General features: G+C 36.4%; 2 protein-coding genes across 3 annotated transcripts; one reads left to right on the plus strand and one right to left on the minus strand.

The window, feature by feature from the left end:
- The first annotated feature begins 686 nt into the window (after nt 1-686).
- On the plus strand, nt 687-23,376 carry LOC116539857 (sulfotransferase 1C3-like). The gene is made up of 7 exons (XM_032263039.1): nt 687-861; nt 12,636-12,764; nt 13,709-13,806; nt 14,937-15,063; nt 21,445-21,539; nt 21,677-21,857; nt 23,264-23,376. The coding sequence occupies exons 1-7, from the start codon at nt 687-689 to the stop codon at nt 23,374-23,376; spliced, it is 918 nt and encodes a 305-aa protein (XP_032118930.1).
- LOC116539856 (heterogeneous nuclear ribonucleoprotein A3) lies at nt 16,679-18,614 on the minus strand. 2 transcript variants are annotated; one of them, XM_032263038.1, is made up of 2 exons: nt 18,551-18,614; nt 16,679-18,484 (listed from the first exon to the last, which is right to left on the minus strand). In XM_032263038.1, the coding sequence occupies exons 1-2, from the start codon at nt 18,554-18,556 to the stop codon at nt 17,417-17,419; spliced, it is 1,074 nt and encodes a 357-aa protein (XP_032118929.1). In that variant the 5' UTR covers nt 18,557-18,614; the 3' UTR covers nt 16,679-17,416. The 2 variants fall into 2 exon arrangements, with proteins under 2 accessions (XP_032118929.1, XP_032118928.1); XM_032263037.1 differs by having other exon boundaries at nt 16,679-18,609.
- Nucleotides 23,377-25,003: the final 1,627 nt, after the last annotated feature.

Consider the following 25,003-nt stretch of genomic DNA (forward strand, 5'->3'; position numbering starts at 1 on the left):
CAAGATGAGATTTGGGTGGGGACAGAGCCAAACCATATCATACATCAACTTAATTTCAAATTCCAGAGTTAGTACATGTGAGAGTTTTGGGGTACATGAGAGTTTTTTATGCTGTAACCCATGGCTGATATTTCAAAAATGATTCCATGAATAAAAGCATGCTACATAAAATTCTGTTTTTTGATAATTTTCTCTGTAAAAACTATTCAAGAAAATTGAGCATAAAAACTTCCTTAAAAACATTATTTTGAATTTTCTTCAATGTAATAGTCTCACTTCTAATTGTACAAAATAGCATCTTGAAGAGAAGAAAGCAATATATGACACATTACTCATTATATTCCCTATTAAGAGATAACATGGTTGTTAGGTCATACAGTAGGGAAAAGACTATTTGGGTATAAATCCCAGCCACAACAGGTATTGATTATTTTACTTTTATCAAATTACTTAAACGTATAATGACTGAATCTTCCACATCTAGGAAAATGGAGGAAATATTACCTATTTTATGTGGTGGCTATGAAGATTAATTAAGGCACATAGAGTAACTTGTTGGCATGTTATATGCTAGCTTTTACTTATATTATTCTAATCAATGGCAGTAAGATGATAACCCATACTATGAGCCATAAAACATTTTTAAAATTGTAATTAATATTGATCATACCCATTCCAGATTCCCAATGGCAAAAAATGAGAAAAATGCTCCCACTATGGATAAGAGGAGTTCAACAAAATTGAATATCCTGGAAATAGATGGAGTCCCTTTGTTGCTATTATCAAAAGAAATGTGGGATGAAATATGTAATTTCCCAGCCAGGCCTGACGATCTTATTCTGGCAACTTATCCAAAGTCAGGTAAGACTCAAAACATAAAAATATTCATTATTTGCATGTGAAATTATTGCATAATCTGTATTGATCAATGAAGCATGAGTGGGATTTCAAGAGAAAAAAAAATCCTATTATGGTGATATGTTCTTTGATGTTGCAGGACATTTAGCATTCGTGATCTCTAGGGTAACAATTTCCAGTAGCACTCTCTCAAGATAAAAGATTTCTAGACTGTTGATGGGAGTGTAAATTAGCTCAACCATTGTGGAAGACAGTGTGGCGATTCCTTAAGGACCTAGAAATAGAAATTCCATTTGACCCAGCAATCCCATTACTGGGTATATAGCCAAAGGATTATAAATCGTTCTACTATAAGGACACATGCTCACGAATGTTCATTGCAGCACTGTTTACAATAGCAAAGACCTGGAACCAACCCAAATGTGCATTGATGATAGACTGGACAGGGCAAATGTGACACATATACACCATGGAATATTATGCAACCATCAAAAACGATGAGTTCGTGTCCTTTGTAGGGACATGGCAGAACCTGGAAACCATCATTCTCAGCAAACTGACACAAGAGCAGAAAATCCAACACTGCATGTTCTCACTCACACGCAGGTGTTGAACAATGAGAACACATGGACACAGGGAGGGGAGCACTACACACTGGGGTCTGTTGGGGGGAAATGGAGGAGGGACAGGGGGATGGGGAGTTGGAGAGAGATAGCATGGGAAGAAATGCCAGATAAAGGTGAAGGGGAGGAAGGCAGCAAATCACATTGTCATGTGTGTACCTCTGCAACTATCTTGCATGTTCTTCAAATGTACCCCAAAACCTAAAATGCAGTTAAAAAATAAAATAAAATAAAGAAAAAGAAAACATAAAAGGTATTGCTAGAAATGCCAAATAGAATTCTCAAAAACAGTGAATCCAAAAGAGTCAGGAAAAGGCTAACAAAGGAATAAAGATGGAAATATATGAAATAAATAAAAAGTGGTAGATTTACAGCCAATTATGCAAGTAATTGTAAAATAGTTCCCAATTGCTTGCAAAAGGTACATTCCTGCAACCACATTGAATGCCTGAAATTAGATTGTACCATTTTATACACTATGTTTTATGCATACTTATTATGAAACAATTATAAATTAGAAATGGTAAGAGATTAAAAATAAATAAAAATAAAATATAATCTTTATAGAAAAATGCAACATCACTACTCTTGCACTTTAGGACCATTATTACATAAAAATAAGTGTTGCTCAAGAACCCAAGCCCTACGATACCATGAAAGTCAATCTAATATACTAGATAGCTACTAAGCAAATAATGAGCAGGTGACATAGTAGCCAGACAAAGAAATGACTCACATCCCAGAAAGGATGGAGAGGGTGGTCCAAGATTTCATCATGCTACTCAGACCAACATGCAATTTAAAACTTATGAATTGTTTAGTTCTGGAATTTTCCATGTTGTTTTCAGACCACAATTAGCCACAGATAACTTAAACCACAGAACACAAAACTGTGAATAAAGGAGAACTATTTTATTAAATAAAATTTTATAAACAACCCCAATTAGAGTGTACTTTACACATAAAGCTGTGACAGGCTGAAAATAAAAGAATAGGAAAATGTATACCATACAAATAATAAAGATAAACTAGCTAGAATAACCATATTATAAGGAAACAAGAATTTTACTATGTATAAGGAGAAACATTTCAAAATTATAAAAAGGTTAATTCATCAAGAGAAAATACTCCTGCATGTGTATATACTTAATAACAGGGCTTCCAAATACATAAAGCAAATATGTGAAAAAAGGAGAAATAGGCAAATTGACAATTATAATTAAAAATTTTAGTACTCATCACTCAATAATTGCTAGAACAAGTAGTGAAAAAAGTACAAATTTAGAAAACCTTAACCATATTATCAGCAAGCTTGACTTAAAGATATTTTTAGAACACTCTACCCAACAGTACCAGAACCCACATTCTTTTCAAGTGCACATGAAACATTTAAAAATATTAACCATAAGATGGGTTTTAAACAAAAATTCTCAAATAAATCTAAAATATTCAAAATTTATGCAGAATATGTTATTTGAATACAAGTAGAATTAAAGCAGAAATCAGCAACAGAAAGATACCCACAAATATTTAGAAACTAAGCAATATAATTTGAAATAACATAAGACTATTAAAAGCATTAGAAAAGACTATACATGGAGTGATAATGAAAGCAGCATATTAAAATTTGTGAGAAGCAATTAAAGCAGCACTTGAAGAGAGGTTTTTCTTTTTTTTTTTTTTTTTTGTACTTTAACTTCTGGGGTACATGTGCAGATCTTGCAGGATTGTTGCATAGTTACACACATGCCATGGTGGTTTGTCTCCATCCCCCCATCACCTACATCAGTCATTTCTTCTAGTGTTTTCCCTCCCCAACCTCCCTGCCCCTCACTGCCCTTCTCCTAGCCCCCCACCTCTATGTGTGATGTTCCCCTCCCTGTTTCCATGTGTTCTCATTGTTCAACATCCACCTATGAGTGAGAACATGTGGTGTTTGGTTTTCTGTTCTTGTGTCAGTTTGCTGAGAATGATGGTTTCCAGATTCATCCATGTTCCTACAAACGACACAAATTCATCATTTTTTATGGCTGCATAGTATTTCATGGTGTATATGTGCCATATTTTCTTTGTCCAGTGTATCATTGATGGGCATTTGGGTTGGTTCCAGGTCTTTGCTATTCTAAACAGTGCTGCAATGAACATACATGTGCGCGTGTCTTTATAGTAGAATGATTTATAGTCCTTTGGGTACATATTCAGTAGTGGGATTGCTGGGTCAAATGGAATCTCTATTCCAGGTCCCTGAGGAATTGCCGCACTGTCTTCCACAATGGTTGAACTAATTTACACTCCCCCCAACAGTGTAAAAAGTGTTCCTATTTCTCCACATCCTCTCCAGCCTTTGTTTAATGGTTGCCATTCTAACTGTTGTGAAATGGTATTTCAATGTGGCTTTGATTTGCATTTCTCAAATGACCAGTGATGATGAGTTGTTGGCTGCATAAATGTCTTCTTCTACGAAGTGTCTGTTTATATCCTTTGCCCACTTTTGAATGGATTTGGTTTTTTTGTTGTAAATCTGCTTTAGTTCATTGTAGATTCTGGATATTAGTCCTTTGTCTGATGGGTAGAATGCAAAAATTTTTTCCCATTCTGTTGGTTGCCAGTTCACTCTAAATGATTGTTTCTTTTGCTGTACAAAAACTCTGGAGTTTAATTAGATCTCATTTGTCTATTTTGGCTTTTGTTGCCAATGCTTTTGGTGTTTTAGTCATGAAGCTGTTGCCAATTCCTATGTCCTGAATGGTTTTGCCTAGGTTTTCCTCTAGGGTTTTTATTTTGTTGTTGTTGTTGTTGTTGTTGTTTTAATTGCATTTTAGGTTTTGGGGTACATGTGAAGGAAGAAGATGCAAGATTGTTGCATAGGTACACACATGGCAGTGTGATTTGCTGCCTTTCTCCCCTTCACCTTTATCTGGCATTTTTCCCCATGCTATCTCTCTCCAACTCCCCGCCCCCCACTGTCCCTCCCCCATTCCCTCCAACAGACCCCAGTGTATAGTGCTCCCCTCCCTGTGTCCATGTGTTCTCATTGTTCAACACCCGCCTGTGAGTGAGAACATGCGGTGTTGGATTTTCTGCTCTTGTGTCAGTTTGCTGAGAATGATGGTTTCCAGGTTCATCCATGTCCCTACAAAGGACACAAACTCATCGTTTTTGATGGTTGCATAATATTCCATGGTGTATATGTGTCACATTTTCCCTGTCCAGTCTATCATCGATGGGCATTTGGGTTGGTTCCAGGTTTTTGCTATTGTAAACAGTGCTGCAATAAACATTCGTGTGCATGTGTCCTTATAGTAGAACGATTTATAATCCTTTGGCTATATACCCAGTAATAGGATTGCTGGGTCAAATGGAATTTCTATTTCTAGGTCCTTGAGGAATCGCCACACTGTCTTCCACAATGGTTGAACTAATTTACACTCCCACCAACAGCGTAAAAGTGTTCCTATCTCTCCACATCCTCTCCAGCATCTGTTGTCTCTAGATTTTTTAATGATTGCCATTCGAACTGGCATGAGATGGTATCTCAATGTAGTTTTGATTTGCATTTCTCTAATGACCAGTGATGATGAGCATTTTTTCATATGTTTGTTGGCCTCATGTATGTCTTCTTTTGTAAAGTGTCTGTGGATATCTTTTGCACACTTTTGAATGGGCTTGTTAGTTTTTTTCTTGTAAATCTGTTTTAGTTCTTTGTAAATTCTGGATATCAGCCCTTTGTCAGATGGGTAGACTGCAAAAATTTTTTCCCATTCTGTTGATTGCCGATTCACTCTAATGACTGTTTCTTTTGTCATGCAGAAGCTGTGGAGTTTGATTAGGTCCCATTTGTCTATTTTGGATTTTTTTTGCCAATGCTTTTGGTGTTTTGGTCATGAAGTCCTTGCCTACACCTATGTCCTGAATGGTTTTGCCTAGATTTTCTTCTAGGGTTTTTATGGTGTTAGGTTTTAAGTCTTTAATCCATCTGGAGTTAATTTTAGTGTAAGGTGTCAGGAAGGAATCCAGTTAGGTCTTATGTTTAAATCTTTAATCCATCTGGAGTTAATTTTAGTGCAGGGTGTAAGGAACGGGTCCAGTTTCAGCTTTCTGCACATGGCTAGCCAGTTTTCCCAGCATCATTTATTGAACAGGGAATCCTTTCCTCATTGCTTGTTTTTGTCAAGTTTGTCAAAGATCAGATGGTTGTAGGTGTGTGGCATTACTTCCTAGGCCTCTGTTCTTTTCCATTGATCTATATCTCTGTTTTGGTGCCAGTACCATGATGTTGATTACTGTAGCCTTATAGTACAGTTTGAAATCAGGTAGCATGATGTCTCCAGCTTTGTTATTTTTGCTTGGGATTGTCTTTGCTGTGTGGACTCCTTTTTTAGTGCCATATGAAGTTTAAGGTGGCTTTTCCAGTTCTGTGAAGGTCATTGGTAGCTTCATGGGGATAGCGTTGAATCTATATATTACTTTGGGTAGTATGGTTATTTTCACAATATTGATTCTTCCTAATCATGAGCATGGAATGTTTTACATCTGTTTGTGTTCTCTCTTATTTCCTTGAGCGGTGGTTTGTAGTTCTTCTTGAAGAGATCCTTTACATCCTTTGTTAGTTGTATTCCTAGGTATTTTATTCTCTTTGTAGCAATTGTGAATGGAAGCTCACTCCTCATGATTTGACTCTCTGTTTGTCTGTTACTGGTATATAAGAATGCTTGTAATTTCTGCACATTGAGTTTGTATCCTGAGACTTTGCTGAAGTGCCCTATTAGTTTAAGGAGATTTTGGGCTGAGACGATGGGGTCTTCTAAATATACAATCATGTCATCTGCAAACAGACAATTTTACTTCCTCTTTCCCTAATTCAATACCCTTTATTTCTTTTTCTTGCCTGATTGCTCTGGCTAGAACTTCCAATATTATATGAAGTAGTAGTGGTAAGAGAGGTTATCCTGGTCTTGTGCCAGTTTTCAAAGGGAATGCTTCCAGTTTTTGTCTGTTCAGTATAATATTGGCTGTGGGATTGTCATAAATAGCTTGTATTATTTTGAGATCTATTCCATCAATACCTAGTTTACTGAGGGTTTTTAGCATAAAGCACTGTTGAATTTTGTCAAGGCCTCCTCTGCATCTGTTGAGATAATCATGTGGTTTTTGTCTTTGGCTCTGTTTATGTGATGGATTCCATTTATAGATATGTGTATGTTGAATCATCCTTGCATATTCAGGATGAAGCCTACTTGATTGTGATGGATAAGTTTTTTGATGTGCTGTTGCATTCGGTTTGCCAGCATTTTATTGAAGATTTTTGCATCCATGTTCATCATGACTATTGGCCTGAATTTTCTTTTTTAGTTGTGTCTCTGCCAGGTTTTGGTATCAGGATGATGTTGGTCTCATAAAATGAGTTAGGGAGAATTCTCTCTTTTTGTATTGTTTGGAATAGTTTCAGAAGGAATGGTACCAGCTCCTTTTTGTATGTCTGCTAGAAATCAGCTGTTAACCTGTCTGGACCTGGACTTTTTTTGGTTGGTAGGCTGCCTCAACTTCAGACCTTGTTATTGTTCAATTCAGGAGTTCAACTTCTTCCTGGTTTAGTCTTTGGAGGGTGCAAGTGTCCAGGAATTTATCCATTTCTTCTAGATTTACTGGTTTATGTGCACAGAGGTGTTTGTAGTAATCTCTGATGGTAGTTTTTATTTCTGTGGAATTGGTGGTGATATCCCCTTTATCATTTGTTATTACATCTATTAGAATCTTCTCTCTTTTATTTTTTATTAATCTGGCTAGCAGTAGATCTATTTTGTTGATCTTTTCAAAAAACCAGCTCCTGAATTTATTGATTTTTTGCAGGTTTTTGTGTCTTTATCTCCTTCAGTTATGCTCTGATCTTAGTTATTTTTTGTCTTCTGCTAGCTTTTGAATTTGTTTGATCTTACTACTCTACTTCTTTTAATTTTGACATTAGGGTGTCGATTGTAGATCTTTCCTCGCTTCTTGTATGGGAATAAATAAAATAATAGTGCTATAAATTTCCCTCTAGACACTGCTTTAAATGTGTCCCAGAGATTCTGGTACATTGTGTCTTCATTTTCATTTGTTTTGAAGAACATCTTTATTTCTGTCTTCATTATTTATCCAGTAGTCATTCAGGAGCAGGTTGTTCAGTTTCAATGTAGTTGTGTGGTTTTGAGTGAGTTTCTTGATTCTGAGTTCTATTTTGATTGCACTGTGGTCTGACAGACTGATATAAGCTCTGTTCTTTTGCATTTGCTGAGGAGTGATTTACTTCCAATTATGTGGTCAATTTTATAGTAAGTGCAATGTGGTGCTGAGAAGAATGTATACTCTGTTGATTAAAAAAATCTGGAGACAACAGATGCTGGAGAGGATGTTAAGAAATAGGAATGCTTTTACACTGTTGGTGGGAGTGTAAATTAATTCAACCATTGTGGAAGACACTGTGGCGATTCCTTAAGGGTCTAGTAATAGAAATTCCATTTGACCCAGCAATCCCATTACTGGGTATATATGCAAAGGATTATAAATCGTTCTATTATAAAGATACATGCACACATATGTTCATTGCAGCACTGTTTACAATAGCAAAGACATGGAAGCAACCCAAATGCCCATCAAGGATAGACTGGATAAAGAAAACGTGGGACATGTACACCATGGAATACTATACAGCCATAAGAAAGGATGAGTTCATGTCCTTGCAGGAACATTTATGAATTTGGAAACTATCATTCTCAGCAAACTGACACAGGAACAGAAAACCAAACAGTGCATGTTCTCACTCATAAGTGGGTGTTGAACAAGGAGAACACATGGACACAGGGAGGGGAACACCACACACTGGGGTCTGTTGGGTGGTGCGGGGCTAAGAGAGGGATAGCAGGAGGTGGGGAGGTTGGGGAGGGATAACATTAGGAGAAATACCTAATATAGGTGAAGCGGGGATGGAGGCAGAAAACCATCATGGTGTGTGTATACCTACGTAACAATCCTGCACAAGTACCCCAGAGCTTAATGTATAATTTTTAAAAATACTATTGATAAAACAAATAGCACCTGAAAACATGAAATATTCAGAAATAAATTTAACAAAGTTGTGCACAATTTGAAGGAGAAAACACTATGGAGAGAAATTGTGTAAGACTTAAATAAATAAGGAGCCATACCATATCTATGGATCAAAAGAATCAATATTTTTAAGATATATTAACTTCTACATTAATCTATATATTCAATTTAATCTGAATCACAAACTGACAAGTTGATTCCAAGATTTATATGAAAATATAAATGCCCTTAAAAGCCAATATTTTTGATAGAAAGAGTAAAGTGGCTGGGTTTATATCAGCTGATTTAATAACATTTAACTCAGGTTCAGCATTCAAAGAAGTGTGGTATTGTTTTAAGGACAGACATAAAGAATTGACCGTTACTTTGTGCCATATGCAAAAATGTAAAAGTGCAATGCATTAGACTTCCAAATATTAAAACTAAATCTATAAAACTATGGGAGTATAGATAGGAAAATAGCTTCAAAGTTTAGGTTATACAACAATAATTTTGGAAAATAATGGAAAAACACTAACTTCATGGTTTGCATTTCATAAAAGTTCAATATAATTGGACTTCATCAAAATTAAAACTTCTGTTCTTCTAAAGACACAGTTAAAAAAATAAAAATACATGACACACATGGAGAGAAAATATTCACAATACCTATATCTGGCCAGAAGGCATAAAGAACTGTTACAACTGAAAAAAAAAAATGTACTAAATTGGGCAAAAGATATAAAAAATACTTATCACCAAAAAAGCTATACAACTAACCAATAAACACAGAATAAGATACTCAACATTATTTATTATGAGAAAATGTGAATTAATACCATAATGAAATACCACTACACATCATTTCAAATGGCTAAAAACCTGGGAATACTAAGCATTATAAGGATACAGAGGAACTGAAATTCCCATGCACTGTTGGGGAGGATGTAACATGGTATTACGTTCAACGCTCTCTTATAAAATTAAACATGCACCTGCCACACAACCCAGCAATTCCCATCCTAGAGATTTGCCTTCTAAAATAAAAATCTATGTTCATCCAAAAGCTTATACACAAATATTATAGCACATTTATTCAAAATTAGACCAACACTGACAAAAACCTAAATTTTTATTATATAAATGAATAAACACAATTGCTTATCCATAAAATTGAGTTGTTCTTGGTAATAAAAAGAAATAAACTACAGATATATACAAGAACATGAATGAATCCCAAAATAATGATGGTGTGTGAAAAAAAAATCAGACATATGAGGACATACTGTATGGTTTCATTTTATGAAATTCTACAATCTGTAAACTAATTTATATTGACAAAAACAAAAATAGATCAGCAGTTCCATGGAGTCGAAAGTGGCAAAAGGAATGACTGATTGTAATAGATACAGTTGTGATTTTGATTATGGTAATGACTGCATATATTTGTCAAATTTCATTAAACTATACATTTATAATAGGTTCATTCTCTTCTATGTAATTCTCACCCACACTGAAGTTTATTTCAAAAAACATGATTCCATAATGATGAAAAAAAGAAAAAGAAAGAAAAACTTATTTATTATGATTAAAGATAACTATTATTCATCTCTTAGCCTAAGAAGAAGTAATAAAGAAAAATAACTTACAGGAATAATTAGGAAAGGAGGAAGTCAAATTGTCTCTATTTGCAGACGACATGATTGTATATTTAGAAGACCCCATCATCTCAGCCCAAAATCTCCTTAAACTGATAAGCAACTTCAGCAAAGTCTCAGGATACAAAATCAATGTACAGAAATCACAAGCATTCTTATATACCAATAACAGACTTAAACAGAGCCAAATCCAGAAATATAAGGCCTAACACCAGAAAAACCCTAGAAGAAAACCTAGGCAAAACTATTCAGGACATAGGCATAGGCAAGGGCTTCATGACTAAAACACCAAAAGCATTGGCAACAAAAGCCAAAATAGCAAAAGAAACAATCATTAAAGTGAACTGGCAAACAACAGAATGGGAAAAATTTTTTGCAGTCTACCCATCTGACAAAGGGCTAATATCCAGAATCTACAAAGAACTAAAACAGATTTACAAGAAAGAAACAAACAAACCCAATGAAAAGTGGACGAAGGACATAACAGACACTTTTCAAAAGAAACATTTATGAGGCCAACAAACATGACAAAATGCTCATCATCACTGGTCATCAGAGAAATGCAAATCAAAACCGCATTGAGATACCATCTCATGCCAGTTAGAATGGTGATCATTAAAAAATCTGGAGACAACAGATGCTAGAGAGGATGTGGAGAAATAGGAACATTTTTACTCTGTTGGTGGGAGTGTAAATTAGTTCAGTCATTGTGGAAGACAGTGTGGCAATTCCTCAAGGACCTAGAAATAGAAACACCATTTGACCCAGCAATCCCATTACTGGGTATATATCCCAAGGCTTAGAAATCATTCTATTATAAAAACACATGCACACGAATGTTTATTGCAGCACTGTTTACAACAGCAAATACCTGGAACCAACCCAAATGCCCATCGATGATAGACTGGACAAGGAAAATGTGGCACATATACACCATGGAATACTATGTAGCCATAAAAAAGGATGAGTTTGTGTCCTTTGTAGGGACTTGGATGAATCTGGAAACCATCATTCTCAGCAAATTGACACAACAACAGAAAAACTAATACCACATGTTCTCACTCATAGGCAGATGTTGAACAATGAGAACACATGGATACAGGGAGGGGAGCATCACATACTGGGGTCTGTTGTGGGGGAATAGGGGAGGAACAGTTGGGGGTAGGGAGTTTGGGGTGGGATAACATGGGGAGAAAAAAAGAATACAGGAATTATGGTTCTTCCCTATTTCATGAGGGAAAGTTTTTTATATGATGATCTACCTAATAAATAGAGAAGTGATGGGATTAGAAAATAAGCAATTTTCTACCCACAATAAAAATTAGGTCAAGCAGGATCATTAATGAATGAATCCTGAAATAACTAGGTAAAATCTCAGAGGAACTGGTTGGTCACATGGTACTGAAATGTCATCATACAGTTTCATCCCTAAAAGCAAATGGAAATGTGGACCTTTACAATGAGCATTCTGGTGGTCGCCTCCAAAACTGAATGATAAACAGTAGCATCACTAGTAGTGAGGCAATCTGATATATGTACTTCTTGGCATACATGGTGCAAGAAGTACCAAGCAGTGCCTAGAAATCTGCCAAAAATGATCACCAGAAACTAACCAAGGCCTGGATTCCAGTCTCTGGCAAATAGAAAAACAAAAATGCACTATGAGGAAACAATCAGACAAATCCAGAATAAGCAGAGTACTACAAGACAACTGGCTGATCTGGTCAAAAGCCAATGTCAAAGAACAAAAACTAGTGTCATGAAGAAAAAGCGTGGAAGGATGATTCTAAGCTGAGACAAAAAGGGCAGCCAAAGTAATGCAGCCTATAAATCTTAATTGGGAAAAAGTGATTAATAACATTACAACACAATTGAAAAAAATTTAATATAGGTTGAATATCTCATTTTATTAAGGTTTTATTATAAAATAGATGTTCTGAGAAACATTTAGTAACCATGACAAGAGAATGTCGTATTGGGAGATACAGCATTTTTAGGCATGAAGTGTCATAATATAGGAAACATAAAAATGGATCACTCAAACATGATAGATGAGAGATTAAATACTAACAGATGATAGATGATTGATTGATAGATACATAGATACATACATACACAGATGCATAGAGAGATATAGATACATAATTAGATAGCTACATGGAGAGATAGAAGATAGATACATAGATAGATGATAGATTAGATAGATGATAGATAGATAGATAGATAGATAGATAGATAGATAGACAGATTAGATAGATATATAGATGATAGATAGCTAGATAGATGAAGGCATAACAGTTTTCACTTCTGCCTCCACAACATTGATCAAATTTCAAAGTGCTTTCATGTTGCTGCCTTTGTTCAAAATATTCAATAACTTAGGATTAAAGTTTAGTTGATAAAAACAAAGAACTATTTCAAATATTTTCAGGTACAACATGGATGCAAGAAATTTTAGACATGATTCAAAATGATGGTGATGTGAAGAAATGCAAAAGAGGCGGTCCTCTAGAGAGATACCCTTTCCTTGAATTGAAATTTCCCCATAAAGAAAAAAAAGGTAATATGCACCAAGACAGAAAGGGCTTTCAATGCAAGACTCCAGAACAATGTGTACTGTCTTTAACAGAGCTTCCATGGTAGCCAAAAGCAGCCTGTATCTTTCATGAGGTCAAATTGTTCACAAGCCAATAAGTAAAACCTTAGATTGAGTCTTCAGGGCTTCCTCCTGTTCTTAGCTTGTGGCCTTTAGCTTCCCAATAAGATTTCATTCTCTTTCTCATATTTCTCCTTCCCAATGTTATGATAAAGAACACTCCCTCTCCTTTGTATTCTCCTTCATATATTTGAATCAGTGGAAAAACCAGAAATTAGCAATCGGCTATTATAAAAGGACAGGTGTGATTTCTGAAGAAAATAGAGAAGTATTGAGGATATACCATGGACATTCCCAGCAGTAATTGTGGGAGCTAAAAAGGTTTTCTAAGAGTGTAAAACCCAGTGAGTAACATGAAATAAAGAAAGACCTCCTAGAAGACTTTTGGAACGAAAAATGCTTTACATGTGTTTGTGATAAACAATTAGTGTCTCCAGCAGAAAAAAATTAAACCTCTCTCTAAATTAAGGCACAAATGTAAATTCAAAGATTTTCCAAGAATGGCAAAGTATTGTAAAAGGATGGATGTGATTTCTGAGAAACAAAAAGAGAGAGAGAGAGAAACAGAGAGGAAAAGGACAACCACATATATATTGAACATTCCCAGAATTTATTGAGGGTGATAAGGAGCTTCCCTGAGAGTCTAAAGGCTGAGAGGATAAGAGGAAATAAGCAAAAGTCTCCTAGATGGTTAGGCAGGAGTAGATGCTTTGTATGTCCTTCTGGATAAACAGCTAACATTTTTAATAAAAATGAAACATAATCATTCTTTAGACAAAGATACAAATGGAATTCAAGTATTTTGGCAAAGTGGCAAGAATAAATAAACTATAAATTATTTTTTCTAGATTTGGAGATAGCTCTTGAAATGTCCTCACCACGACTAATAAAAACTCACCTCCCTTCACATCTGGTTCCACCATCTATCTGGAAAGAAAACTGCAAGGTAAAAAGAGCAGGCTTTTCAAACTTCTTTTAGCTTGGTGATATAAACTATACAACTGAAGATATATTTCAAAATAATTTATATTGAAAAATATTTTTAATATAATTTGCTGTTTTTTCTTAGATGAAGTACTTAAAATCAAGAATTACATAATTTGAAATCTGCAAACATCCATGTTTTCTAAGGCAGGCTGTGTTTTCTAGAGGCAGGCTGACAAAGTGGGAGGGAAAAGATAGCAGTGAGTTGACTTGAGTACAGGAGGTAGTGATGCAGTATAGTGTACAGTTTAGAAGGATAGGAAGAATTAACTGGACTTTGTGAGAGATCACATATAGAGGTGAGGGGGATAAAAATGAGGACAGGTTTGACCTTAGTCTACTCAGTAGATTATGGAGGCATGGAATATACATATTATATATATATATGGCAACCAACAAAATCATTCTAATCTTTGAGAAACACTGAAACATTCCTCTGTGTGAGTCTTATACAACTATCCAGGAACTAGCTGTGGACTCAGTGTCCCAATTTCTGTGACCAGGTCTGACCCACTCATGTACTAAGCATAAAAGAGTAGGAGTCCCTCCAATTATCTGAAGGTCATTTACTTCTATTGAAGAATAATACCTGCTCTCTCCTCACCTAACACTAACCCTTTTAGAGCCAAATGAGATGGTATGCACAAAAATGTTTTCTCACTTTCTAAGCTTTCCCCTGTTGTGAATCTGGAATATTTCTTTCAACACAATAAGACACACCTGAAATTCACCATTTCATGGCCCATCTCTGAATGCTCAGGAATGCTTTGTCAATTCCTCCATGACTACTCAGCATATCACATCATATTCCAACCATGATTGACAGTGCTGTCCAAACATTGTGTTCATCCTCCTGCATTACTCATAATCACTCTGAAGTGGGGCGCTCTCATTTGTCTTGGTGTTCTCCATGGCTATCAGGGTTGCAGAGTCGAAATGGCTCCACTTATTTAATATTTTAGCTCATAACTAATGAATACAATGCTATGAACTTACAGGATGTAGTTACCATTGTATTGAAACACTCTCCTAAGTATTTTTTCTCAGTCTTATTTTTCTCTCCCTGGCTTCCTTCCCCCTTCTTGATTTCAGATTATCTATGTGGCCAGAAATGCCAAGGATTGCCTGGTATCTTACTACCACTTTCACAGGATGACTTCCTTATTGTATGATCCTCAGAACTTGGAGGAATTTTATGAGGAATTCATGTCAGGAAAAGGTGAGTGAAAACCAATTTTGTGGTACCCTCTTTCAGGAGACTTTAACAATAAGCACCTATGTAAACTAAAGTATAATTGTATGAAAGGCCATCCTGAGTGAAGAGGTCCTATCTTGGTAAAGTGGAACTGGATAAGCCAGGTAGAAGAGGTATTTTTCCAAAATTGAATACAAATGTAAATTTAGATCAACTGGTGTCATAAGTGTTGAGACAAAGATAACAATCCCCAAATCCTTGACCTGACTTTCAAACAGTCAACTTCAAAATAAAAAGAGGAGACACTTTCTTTTTTTTTTTTTTTTTCCCCCATTCCTTTAAACTTTATTTATATGAATAAAAGAACTTGAGACAATTTAGCTCAATTTTAATGTTTCCCAAGCATTATTTTGACCAGGTACCCAGGTTTAAGTTATGAACATTGACAGTGTCCATTATATAACCACATTTGAAGTTATTAAGGACTTAACCATTTTCTAATATTAGCCTATTTTCTACACTGCTTTTTCACATATATGCCCATTAACAAATGGAATATCTGTTACATTTATTGGTTTGTGAGTGTTTCTGGAAAACTGCAGTATGTGTGAAGACCAATTTCCATGCTAGCATTGCATGCATCCAAATATTAATGCACAGAGGCACAGAATTAGAGCAACAAGAGAGCATATTCAAACACTAGCACGCCCCATTCCCCTTTTTATTGCTTGTTTTGCTTAGTACTTCTTAAAACAAAACAAAGAATCTTGAATTCAACGTTCAACTACCAAGAAAGTATAACAGCAGGGCACACACTCAGGGATCGAATGAAACTGTAAGCACTAGCTGGCGCAAAACAGTAAACATTGGTTTATATTAATATATATATATATATATGACCTTATTATCTAAGTCTTCTCAACCAGGGCCTTCCAAACGAATTGGTAACAATATGATTTATGTTGAAATATACACAAGAAGTTACAGTGTGTTCTTTGGGAATTTAAGAACTCAAACTATCCAAATTTGAATTCAGGTCTGTAGGAAGTGAGAAGCTTGTACTAAGCAACTGTGCTACATTTCTGCTGCAGTTAGGTTATTTTGGACAGTTATACCTAAACTATCCTTGGTTTCATCCAGCAAAATGTATAGGGTACAAACAGGAATGCATGCCAGCCAGTTAGGGATTTTTATTCTCTTACTCTGAAAACTTTATATATATATATATATGTATATATATGTATATATACACACACACACACACATATACATACATACATATATATATATAAATTTAAACCAAGGAAAGTAACTGATGGGCCTCCTGTGCTTTAAAAAAGAAAAAAAAAAAAAGGTACCCACTAATTTGCTCAGATATAGCAGGCTTAATGGTCCTGTATTTTGAAAAGTTTTTAAGAATGGTTTCTAACGTAGGAGAGGGAAAACATCCACTACCCCTTTTCTGAATTTAAATGGAGGGCAGTAAACATTCTTTACACCCAAAACCTATGGCAGCAGTTCAAATTTGACCAAGGTAAACGTAGAATGGAGATGTTCTAAACACAGCTAGGACTCAGCAAGTCTAACACACTAAAATCATATGATTACATTTTAAAAGAAAATGCACAAAAACCAAATAGAAATTTTTAGATTTTTTTCATTTGAAGGTAATCTTAATGCTATTAAATTCACAAATGCTAATTTAAATACCCAATCCTATTTACCTAAAACACACATTGCAAACACACATATATCTATTCTCTCCACATGTCAGTGCCCATTCATATTATGGTTTGGAAATGGGAAGAATAGATTCCCCTTAAACTGCAAGTCAGCAGGTGTTTCTTTACAGTTAACTTTAGCAAAATTCATACAAAATAGTAATTAACAATGATCTTCTTTACTTGTTAACTCACAAGGAAACACCTTCAAAACTGCATTTTGTTAAAGTTTCTGTACTAAAATGTAGAAAAACTGAACTACACAAATATTGAAAAGTTAAAAATTCCTTAATTTTTTATTCCTGGTACCACTACCACAATTTACAGGGCAATATACCTGATGTAATGAAAAGAAAAAGAAAAAAGACAAAGCTACAACAGATAAAAGACCTCAGGAATGTACATCTAATTGACACTACATTGCATTAATCAATAGCTGCACTTTTTGCAAACTGTGGCTATGACAGTCCTGAACAAGAAGGGTTTCCTGTTTAAGCTGCAGTAACTTTTCTGACTATGGATCATCGCTCCTTCTGTGGCAGATTTTTACAGTTCCTCTAATGCATTTGGGACGACTGTCTCAAAGTAACCTGCAGCTTTCCTGACAACTCCTCGCTCTCTCTCCTGCTAAGAACTGTAGCCCTTTTCTGCTGCTTTTAGAACCTTCTGCTACCATATCCACCACTTCCACCACCAGATCCATAACCACCACCATAGGGACTGCCCGAGCTTCTTCCACCAAAACTGCCCCCTTTCATGGGTCCATAATTTGATTGCTGTTGTCCACTATAATTTCCAAAATCATTATAGTTCCCACCACCACCATAGTTACCACCGCCAAAATTTCCTCCTTCATTGTAACCATCATATCCTCCACCACCGCCACCATATCCACCACCTTGGTTTCCATATCCTCCTGGTCCACCACCACCATAGCCCCCTCTACTACTATAACCAGGACCACCACCATAGTTGCCACCATCACCAAATCCATTATATCCACCATCACCTCCTCCATAACTACCTCTGCTGCCACCACCTCCACCACCATAACCTCCTCTTCCACCAAAGTTTCCACCACGGCCAAAATTACCTCCACCACCTCCAAAGTTTCCTCCACGACCCATAAAATTGCCAGATCCACCTCCACGACCTCTCTGTGATCCAGCAGACTGCATCTCTTGTTTAGAAAGGGCCTTTTTCACTTCACAATTATGCCCATTAATAGTATGGTATTTCTGAACAACAATTTTATCAACTGTATCATGATCATCAAAAGTTACAAAAGCAAATCCTCTCTTTTTTCCACTCTGCCTGTCTTCCATAACTTCTATGGTTTCAATCTTGCCATACTTTTCAAAGTAGTCTCTCAAATTATACTCTTCCGTATCTTCTTTAATACCACCAACAAAAATTTTCTTCACCGTTAGATGGGCACCAGGCTTTACAGAATCCTCTCTAGAAACAGCTCTCTTTGGTTCCACTACACGCCCATCAACCTTGTGTGGTCGAGCACACATAGCTGCATCCACCTCTTCAACACAAGAGTAAGTCACAAAACCAAAGCCCCTGGAACGTTTGGTTTGGGGATCTCTCATTACCACACAATCTGTAAGTGTGCCCCATTTCTCAAAATGTTCTCTTAAACTATCATCTGTAGTTTCAAAGCTCAGACCACCAATAAACAGTTTTCTCAACTGCTCTGGTTCCTTTGGATCATGGCCCTCCTCCCCCCGGCGGCGACGGCGACGGCCGGAGTCGGGCTGGGGGCGACCGGGCGGCGGTTTTACCTCCATTTTGAGACCGGACTCGCCTCTTCCAACTCGAGTTCAATATGGGACCGAGAGGAAGAGCAAGAGGAGACACTTTCTATGGAAAGACCTGGCAGTGGGAAGGCAGGAGGTGACTTCCTGTGGTTTTCCCTAGCAGCATTATTGGACTGCTGGGCCACCACTTGTAGTCACTGCACAGCCACAGAGAGTCATACATGGCACAGCCACAGAGAGCCTTTCCCACAGGACACAGTGCAAAATCATAGCAGCCATGGCCCCTCATCCACTTACTAACAAGATCACACTTTCCAGAAAACCAGTGAACACATTAGGGCCACACTTGACAAAAGAGTATTTGACTAGATTTGACCAGGTATCAAATCAAATTGGCAAGGATCTCAACCTCCTCACAGAAGAAGAATATCTCATAGAAACAACAATCTGTAGACAGAAGAAGAGACAAGATGGCTACATAAGGTGATTTAGGATGTAAGGACCACCTACATATTTGTATGAGCTTTAGTGCAGAAACATGATGATAGTATTTCATTGTAATGCAGTGAGCAGACCTGGAAAAATGGATGAAAATTACATGGTATCTGCCCCATTTCATTAACCTCTCTCAAACAATTATAACTTTCACAAGTGAAATGGCTGAGTTGTGATGCTGAGAGCTCCCAGTCCTTGAGCAACCTAACTATCCCTGAGCAAGTGTCTGTCAGGGAACTGAGTTTCATTATAATCAATCCTGACCACAGCATTCATATTCTCTTGAGGCAAAAGCAGAATCAAAATGAAGTGACATCTGCAACATGAAAAACAGGTATCTGTGGAAAAGTCAATAAATAATAATTTACATCAAGCACATCACTGCAGTGAATCAAGAGAGATAACCTCATTAGAACAATTTCTTTAGAAACATTAAAAAAAAGCACTGACAGATGCAAAGAGAAAAACAACAAATCGAGATAGGACTTCAGGTGAATAGATTTCCAATATTTATGAAGAGAAGTTTTGAAAGCAGGCATAGTAGGAGAAAGGAAAGGAAGAGAGGATCCAAGCTTCTTTTCTTGTATGATTTTTCCCAAGGCCGGAGGTGTGCCACTGTTTTTGTGTCATTTTGGCTGGACTGTGGCACCTACTTATTTAATCAAACACAAATCCTAGGGTTTCTGTGAAAGTATCAATTTTGTAGTTGTAATTTATATCTATAATCAGTTGATTTTAAGAAAAGGAGATAATATTAAATATCAATAATATGGGTGGAACTTATGCAATCAGTTGGAGGTCATAAGAGAAAAAAACTCAGGTTTCCGAAAGAAAGGATTCTGACTTAGGATTGTTATATCAAAGATTGCCTGAGTTTCCAGCATCCCCCACAGACTTCAAACATGCCAAGCTCCACAATTGTAGAAGCTAATTCCTGTAAATAAACCATATATACATAATTTATATTTTATCTCTGTATGTGTGTGTATATATATATATATCATAGTATATATATATATATATATCATAGTATATATATATATATATATCATAGTATATATATATATATATATATATATATATACACACACACACTATGATATAGCCATTGCTTAAAATAAATTTTATATGTACATATATATATTATGCACATATATAAAACATTCACACATATACATACACATACATGAGTCCCCTTTATACTTGGTTTCCCTTTCTGCAGTTTCAGCCATCCACAGTCAGCCCCAATTCAAAAATATTACAGTATTTCAAGGGAAAAAAGGATAGAGAGAGGGAGACTACATTCACCTAAGATGTGACTATATTATAGGATATTGTTGTAATAGCTATTTAGTTTTGTTGCTATTCACTCACAGTGCCTAATATATAAATTAAACTAACATACACATGTATGTATAGAAAAAAAAACATATACTCTACGATAATGTAATTTGGTACTATCTGTGGTTTCAGGCATCCACTGAGGGTCATATGATATATCACCTGTGAATAAGGGGCACTAATGTATTCTTCTCTGGATTTGCCTGTTGTTCTGTTTTGCTAGAGAACCTGGCTGACACAGATACCAGATACCAGTCACCATGACACATGCAAAGGTTCAAGTCACTGCAAACGTACATCTCTCTTCATCCTGATTCAAAAGACAGCATTTCACCTGCTTGCTCACTTGGTTTGTGGTCATTTTACCTCTGGAGAACGTTTTCCATCATCCTTCAGACAAATCTTCCACTTAGCACAATGCTTACAACATAGCTAACCCTTAATAAAGATAACTCCTGTGTTTATAATGACTACCCAGAACTAAACCAGGAAGCTGCCAGAAGTGACAACCTATCAGGAACACTAAAACATCACTGAAATAAAATATGGTACTGGCCAACTCAGGTGTCCATTCATTCTCTTACCTATTGCTGAAAAGAAAATGCATTGCATATTTACCACATAGACGCAGCCTCAGGTGGAAATAGAAGTTCTCCTCAAGCCCACCTCTATACTACTGCTGTATCTCTTTCAGAACAGGAACTTGCAAACTGCTTAGCACAGCTAAACAGGGAAAGCAGCAGGAGGACCCTAATCCTATATCAGATGGCCTGAATCAGTAATTGAATCTGAAACTAAGCACTGTTTACCAAGAACAGGGGAAGTATTTTATTTCCTAATCTTTTAAGGTCTGTCTCAAGAAATCATCAATGTGTGCAAAGTCACATATAATAAATGTGTACTATAAATCTCTGCTTTACACCATAAGTATGAAGAAATTTTATTAGTAGAAAATTACATTCACTTCATTAAGTAACCAGAATGAAAATTACAGAAGCTTATTTCAAATGAGTGCTAATTTATTGTATAGCCTTGGGTTTTGTCCTGGTACTGGGAACTAACAGTGCTCTGACATCTTCTAGTTGTTTATGGGTCCTGGTTCGACCATGTGAAAGGATGGTGGGCTGCAAAAGACACGCACCAGATCCTCTACCTCTTCTATGAGGATATAAAAAAGGCAAGTGGCACTGAAACATATAGGTCGGACCCAGAAACCCTCCTGACAATGTCCATCGTTAAACAAGCTGTCACTTTAATTGGCCAAGTTCTTCTTCTTTCCACCCTCCTCATAATGCCTTTTTCTTCCATGGTCAGAATCCAAAACAAGAGATCCTCAAGGTTTTGAAATTCTTGGAGAAAACTTTGTCAGATGATGTTATAAACAAGATCATCCACCATACTTCATTTGATGTAATGAAGCATAACCCCATGGCCAACCAGTCTTCTGTACCTTCTCACATATTTGATCACTCCATCTCAAAATTCATGAGGAAAGGTTGGTGGCATTTCTTTTACTTAGTTCAAAAAAATTTCTGCCCTATAATCTAAAATAATTTTAAATCTAATTTTCAGGAAGAAGTGACAGATTTCAGTTAAACTATGAATCTCGGCTCCCCTCACCCTGCCTGTTTGCTGAAAGCCAATGTCAGTGGTTCTGAAACTTGAGTCATATTAGAACCCCTGGAGACCTTGCTAAAGCTCTGATTGGTGGTCCCCACTCCAAGATACTGTTTCCATAGGTCCAGGAGTAGAGCCCTCAAATTTGCCTATCATCTCTCGAGTTCTCAAGTGATGCTTATGGTGCTGATCACTTCGATTATAATACCCAGCCCAACCATGAACTCCATGCTGAAGTCTTGTGCATCCTCTGAGCAGCTTTGGACACTCATCTTTATTCTATTCCTGTAGTTCAAACCCTAGCATCGCACTTAGTACTTAGATTTGTAACTACTGGTATTCATGTCTGTCTCCAAAATAAGATGATGGGCTTCCAGAAGAGAAAGTTGTGTTCAGTTTGTTCCACTAGAATCTAGTATAGAGACTAATACCTAAAAAAACTCAATAAAGGCCTGTTGTGTGAGTGTATGGATGAAGGAACATTATTTCTGTTCTCAACAGGTTAACATTCTAGATAGATGCAGAAACAGCTGAAAGTTACAAAAAAGAAAGTAAAATAGAAGCTACAGGAGTAATTCCCTAATACCAGTACTCCTGACTGTATCAAAATTACCTTTAAAAATAGAGACCCCATTCCTGAAGATTCCAGTTAACTAGTTGCAAGTTGGAATCTGGAATTTGACATTATGATCAAGCATTTCAGATTAATCTTCTTGTCAAAGGGCAGGAAACCAGTAGAAATAAAGCACTAGGATAATTTAGATAAACAATTTATTGTCTCAGCATTTGTTAGGCTGACAAGGTAAAAACAGTTTGCAGAAGATCACTCGTATCTAAATGTCGCATCTGGTAGATTTACTCTTTAATTTTGCCCAATAAGAAATATCTTCTCCAGTGAGGTTAATGACATTTTTTAAATGTTTCACTGTCCCTGAGAGATCAAGATAGGATGTTCCCACAAGAAGTCCATGATGGTAACCAGATGTAGACTTTGGGTTGGGCACACTAGAGCCTATTGTGAATAGGAGCAGAAGATTCAGCCCAGTGGAGCACCTCAGTGGAGCCTGCAGCATTTGAGGAAGAAATGATACTGTGTGCCTTGTGGTAAGAAGGCCAAGTGGATTGAAAATGAGGGACCATTCATAGCGGGAAGACCAGGTGGAGTGGGACTGAGGGACCCTCACTCATGGGAAGATCATGTGGGTAGATTAGGAAACACTCACAACAGAAAGGTTAGGTGGAATGGATACAGAGTCTGTGATGAACTTTTTTGTTGTCCTACAGGGATGCCGGGAGACTGGAAGAACCATTTTACTGTGGCTATGAATGAGAACTTTGATAAGTATTATGAGAAGAGGATGGCAGAAACTACGCTGACCTTCTGCACAGAGATCTGAGTGGGAAAAAACAAAATAAGAAACAGAGTCTGTGCCAATGATTTTGCTTTTTATTCTGTTAGGAAAGGAACTGTGATGAATGTGGAGCTTATGAGCTTCAGTCCCTGTCTCCTATAGTGTGGCTAGTCTGCTATAATATTAAAACATGATTTACCAACCCAAATGCCCATCGACGATAGACTGGATAGGGAAAATGTGGCACATATACACCATGGAATATTATGCAGCCATCAGAAACGATGAGTTTGGGTCCTTTGTAGGGACATGGATGAACCTGGAAACCATCATTCTCAGCAAACTGACAGAAGAGCAGAAGATCAAACACCGCATGTTCTCACTCATAGGCGGGTGTTGAACAATGAGAACACATGGACACAGGGAGGGGAGCACTACACACTGGGGTCAGTTGGGGGGAAATAGGGGAGGGAGGGTGGGGGGTGGGAAGCTGGGGAGAGATAGCAAGGGGAGAAATGCCAGATGTAGGTGATGGGGAGGAAGGCAGCAAATCACACTGCCACGTGTGTTCCTATGTAACAATTTTGCATGTTCTTCACATGTACCCCAAAATGTAAAATGCAATAAAATAAATAAATGGGAAAAAAAAACAAAACAAAACAAAAAAAAAACATGATTTAAAATATTAACAAATCAGCTACTCCTATAAATAAAATATGAGGAATAGAGAACAGAGTCTGCCTACATGAGTTTTTTTTTTTTAAGTACAGGTATGTTTTACTGCGCATGACAGATAAAGCAAAACAAACCATTGCATCATGCACTCCCATGTATGATCCCAAGTACATTTCACAAGAAAATCATGCATAGGTGTTATGAGCCTCATTATTAAGAGCAAATGCAATGCCTTGGAATGATTATTCTATATTTTTACACATAAATAATAACTTCCAAGAGAAAAGAACTGATAAGTAGTTTTCAGTCACAATTTATGTAATACAATAATATAAAAATAATTACTCCTGAAAAAAATCAATCAATTGGAAAATGATTATTCCTCTAAATTTGTCTTGTAACTAATTTCTTAATAAAAGAGTTTGAATTAGACAAATCAGGTAGTGAGTTCCCCTGAAAAAAATCTTACCATGATATAAATAAAATTGCTTAATGTAACTGATCTATAAATTGAGATCTGGGACAAAAGCACCATGACTCTGCATTACTATTTCTCTTAATAAAGAGTCTCTGTATAATTTTTATATCAAATTATAAAATTATAAATTATTTGATATCAAAATTATACAGTCAATATTAGATCAATGATACAGAACATTAACGGAGTTATTCAAAACTTGAACTCAGATCTGGACCAAGGGGACCTAATAGCTACAGAATTCTCCTCCCCAAATCCATGGAATCTACATTCTTCTCAGCACCACGTCACACTTAGTCTAAAATTGACCACATAATTGGAAGTAAATCACTCCTCAGCAAATGAAAAAGAATGGAAATCAGAACAACCACTGTCTCAGACCACAGTGCAATCAAATTAGAACTCAGGATCAAGAAACTCACTCAAAACCACACAACCACATGGAAACTGAACAACCTGCAACTGAATGACTACTGGATAAATAATACAATGAAGGTAGAAATAAAAATGTTCTTCAAA

Source organism: Sapajus apella, unplaced genomic scaffold, assembly GCF_009761245.1.
Source record: "Sapajus apella isolate SASKATOON/1434 unplaced genomic scaffold, GSC_monkey_1.0 scaffold134, whole genome shotgun sequence".
NCBI classification, from domain to species: domain Eukaryota; kingdom Metazoa; phylum Chordata; class Mammalia; order Primates; family Cebidae; genus Sapajus; species Sapajus apella.

Coding starts and splice junctions, on each gene's coding strand:
- LOC116539857 (XM_032263039.1), top strand. CDS start 687: ATGGCAAAAAATGAGAAAAATGCTCCCACTATGGATAAGAGGAGTTCA. Junction 15,064..21,444: donor GGAATTCATGTCAGGAAAAG/GTGAGTGAAAAC, acceptor GACATCTTCTAG/TTGTTTATGGGTCCTGGTTC. Junction 21,858..23,263: donor CTCAAAATTCATGAGGAAAG/GTTGGTGGCATT, acceptor GTTGTCCTACAG/GGATGCCGGGAGACTGGAAG.
- LOC116539856 (XM_032263037.1), bottom strand. CDS start 18,556: ATGGAGGTAAAACCGCCGCCCGGTCGCCCCCAGCCCGACTCCGGCCGT.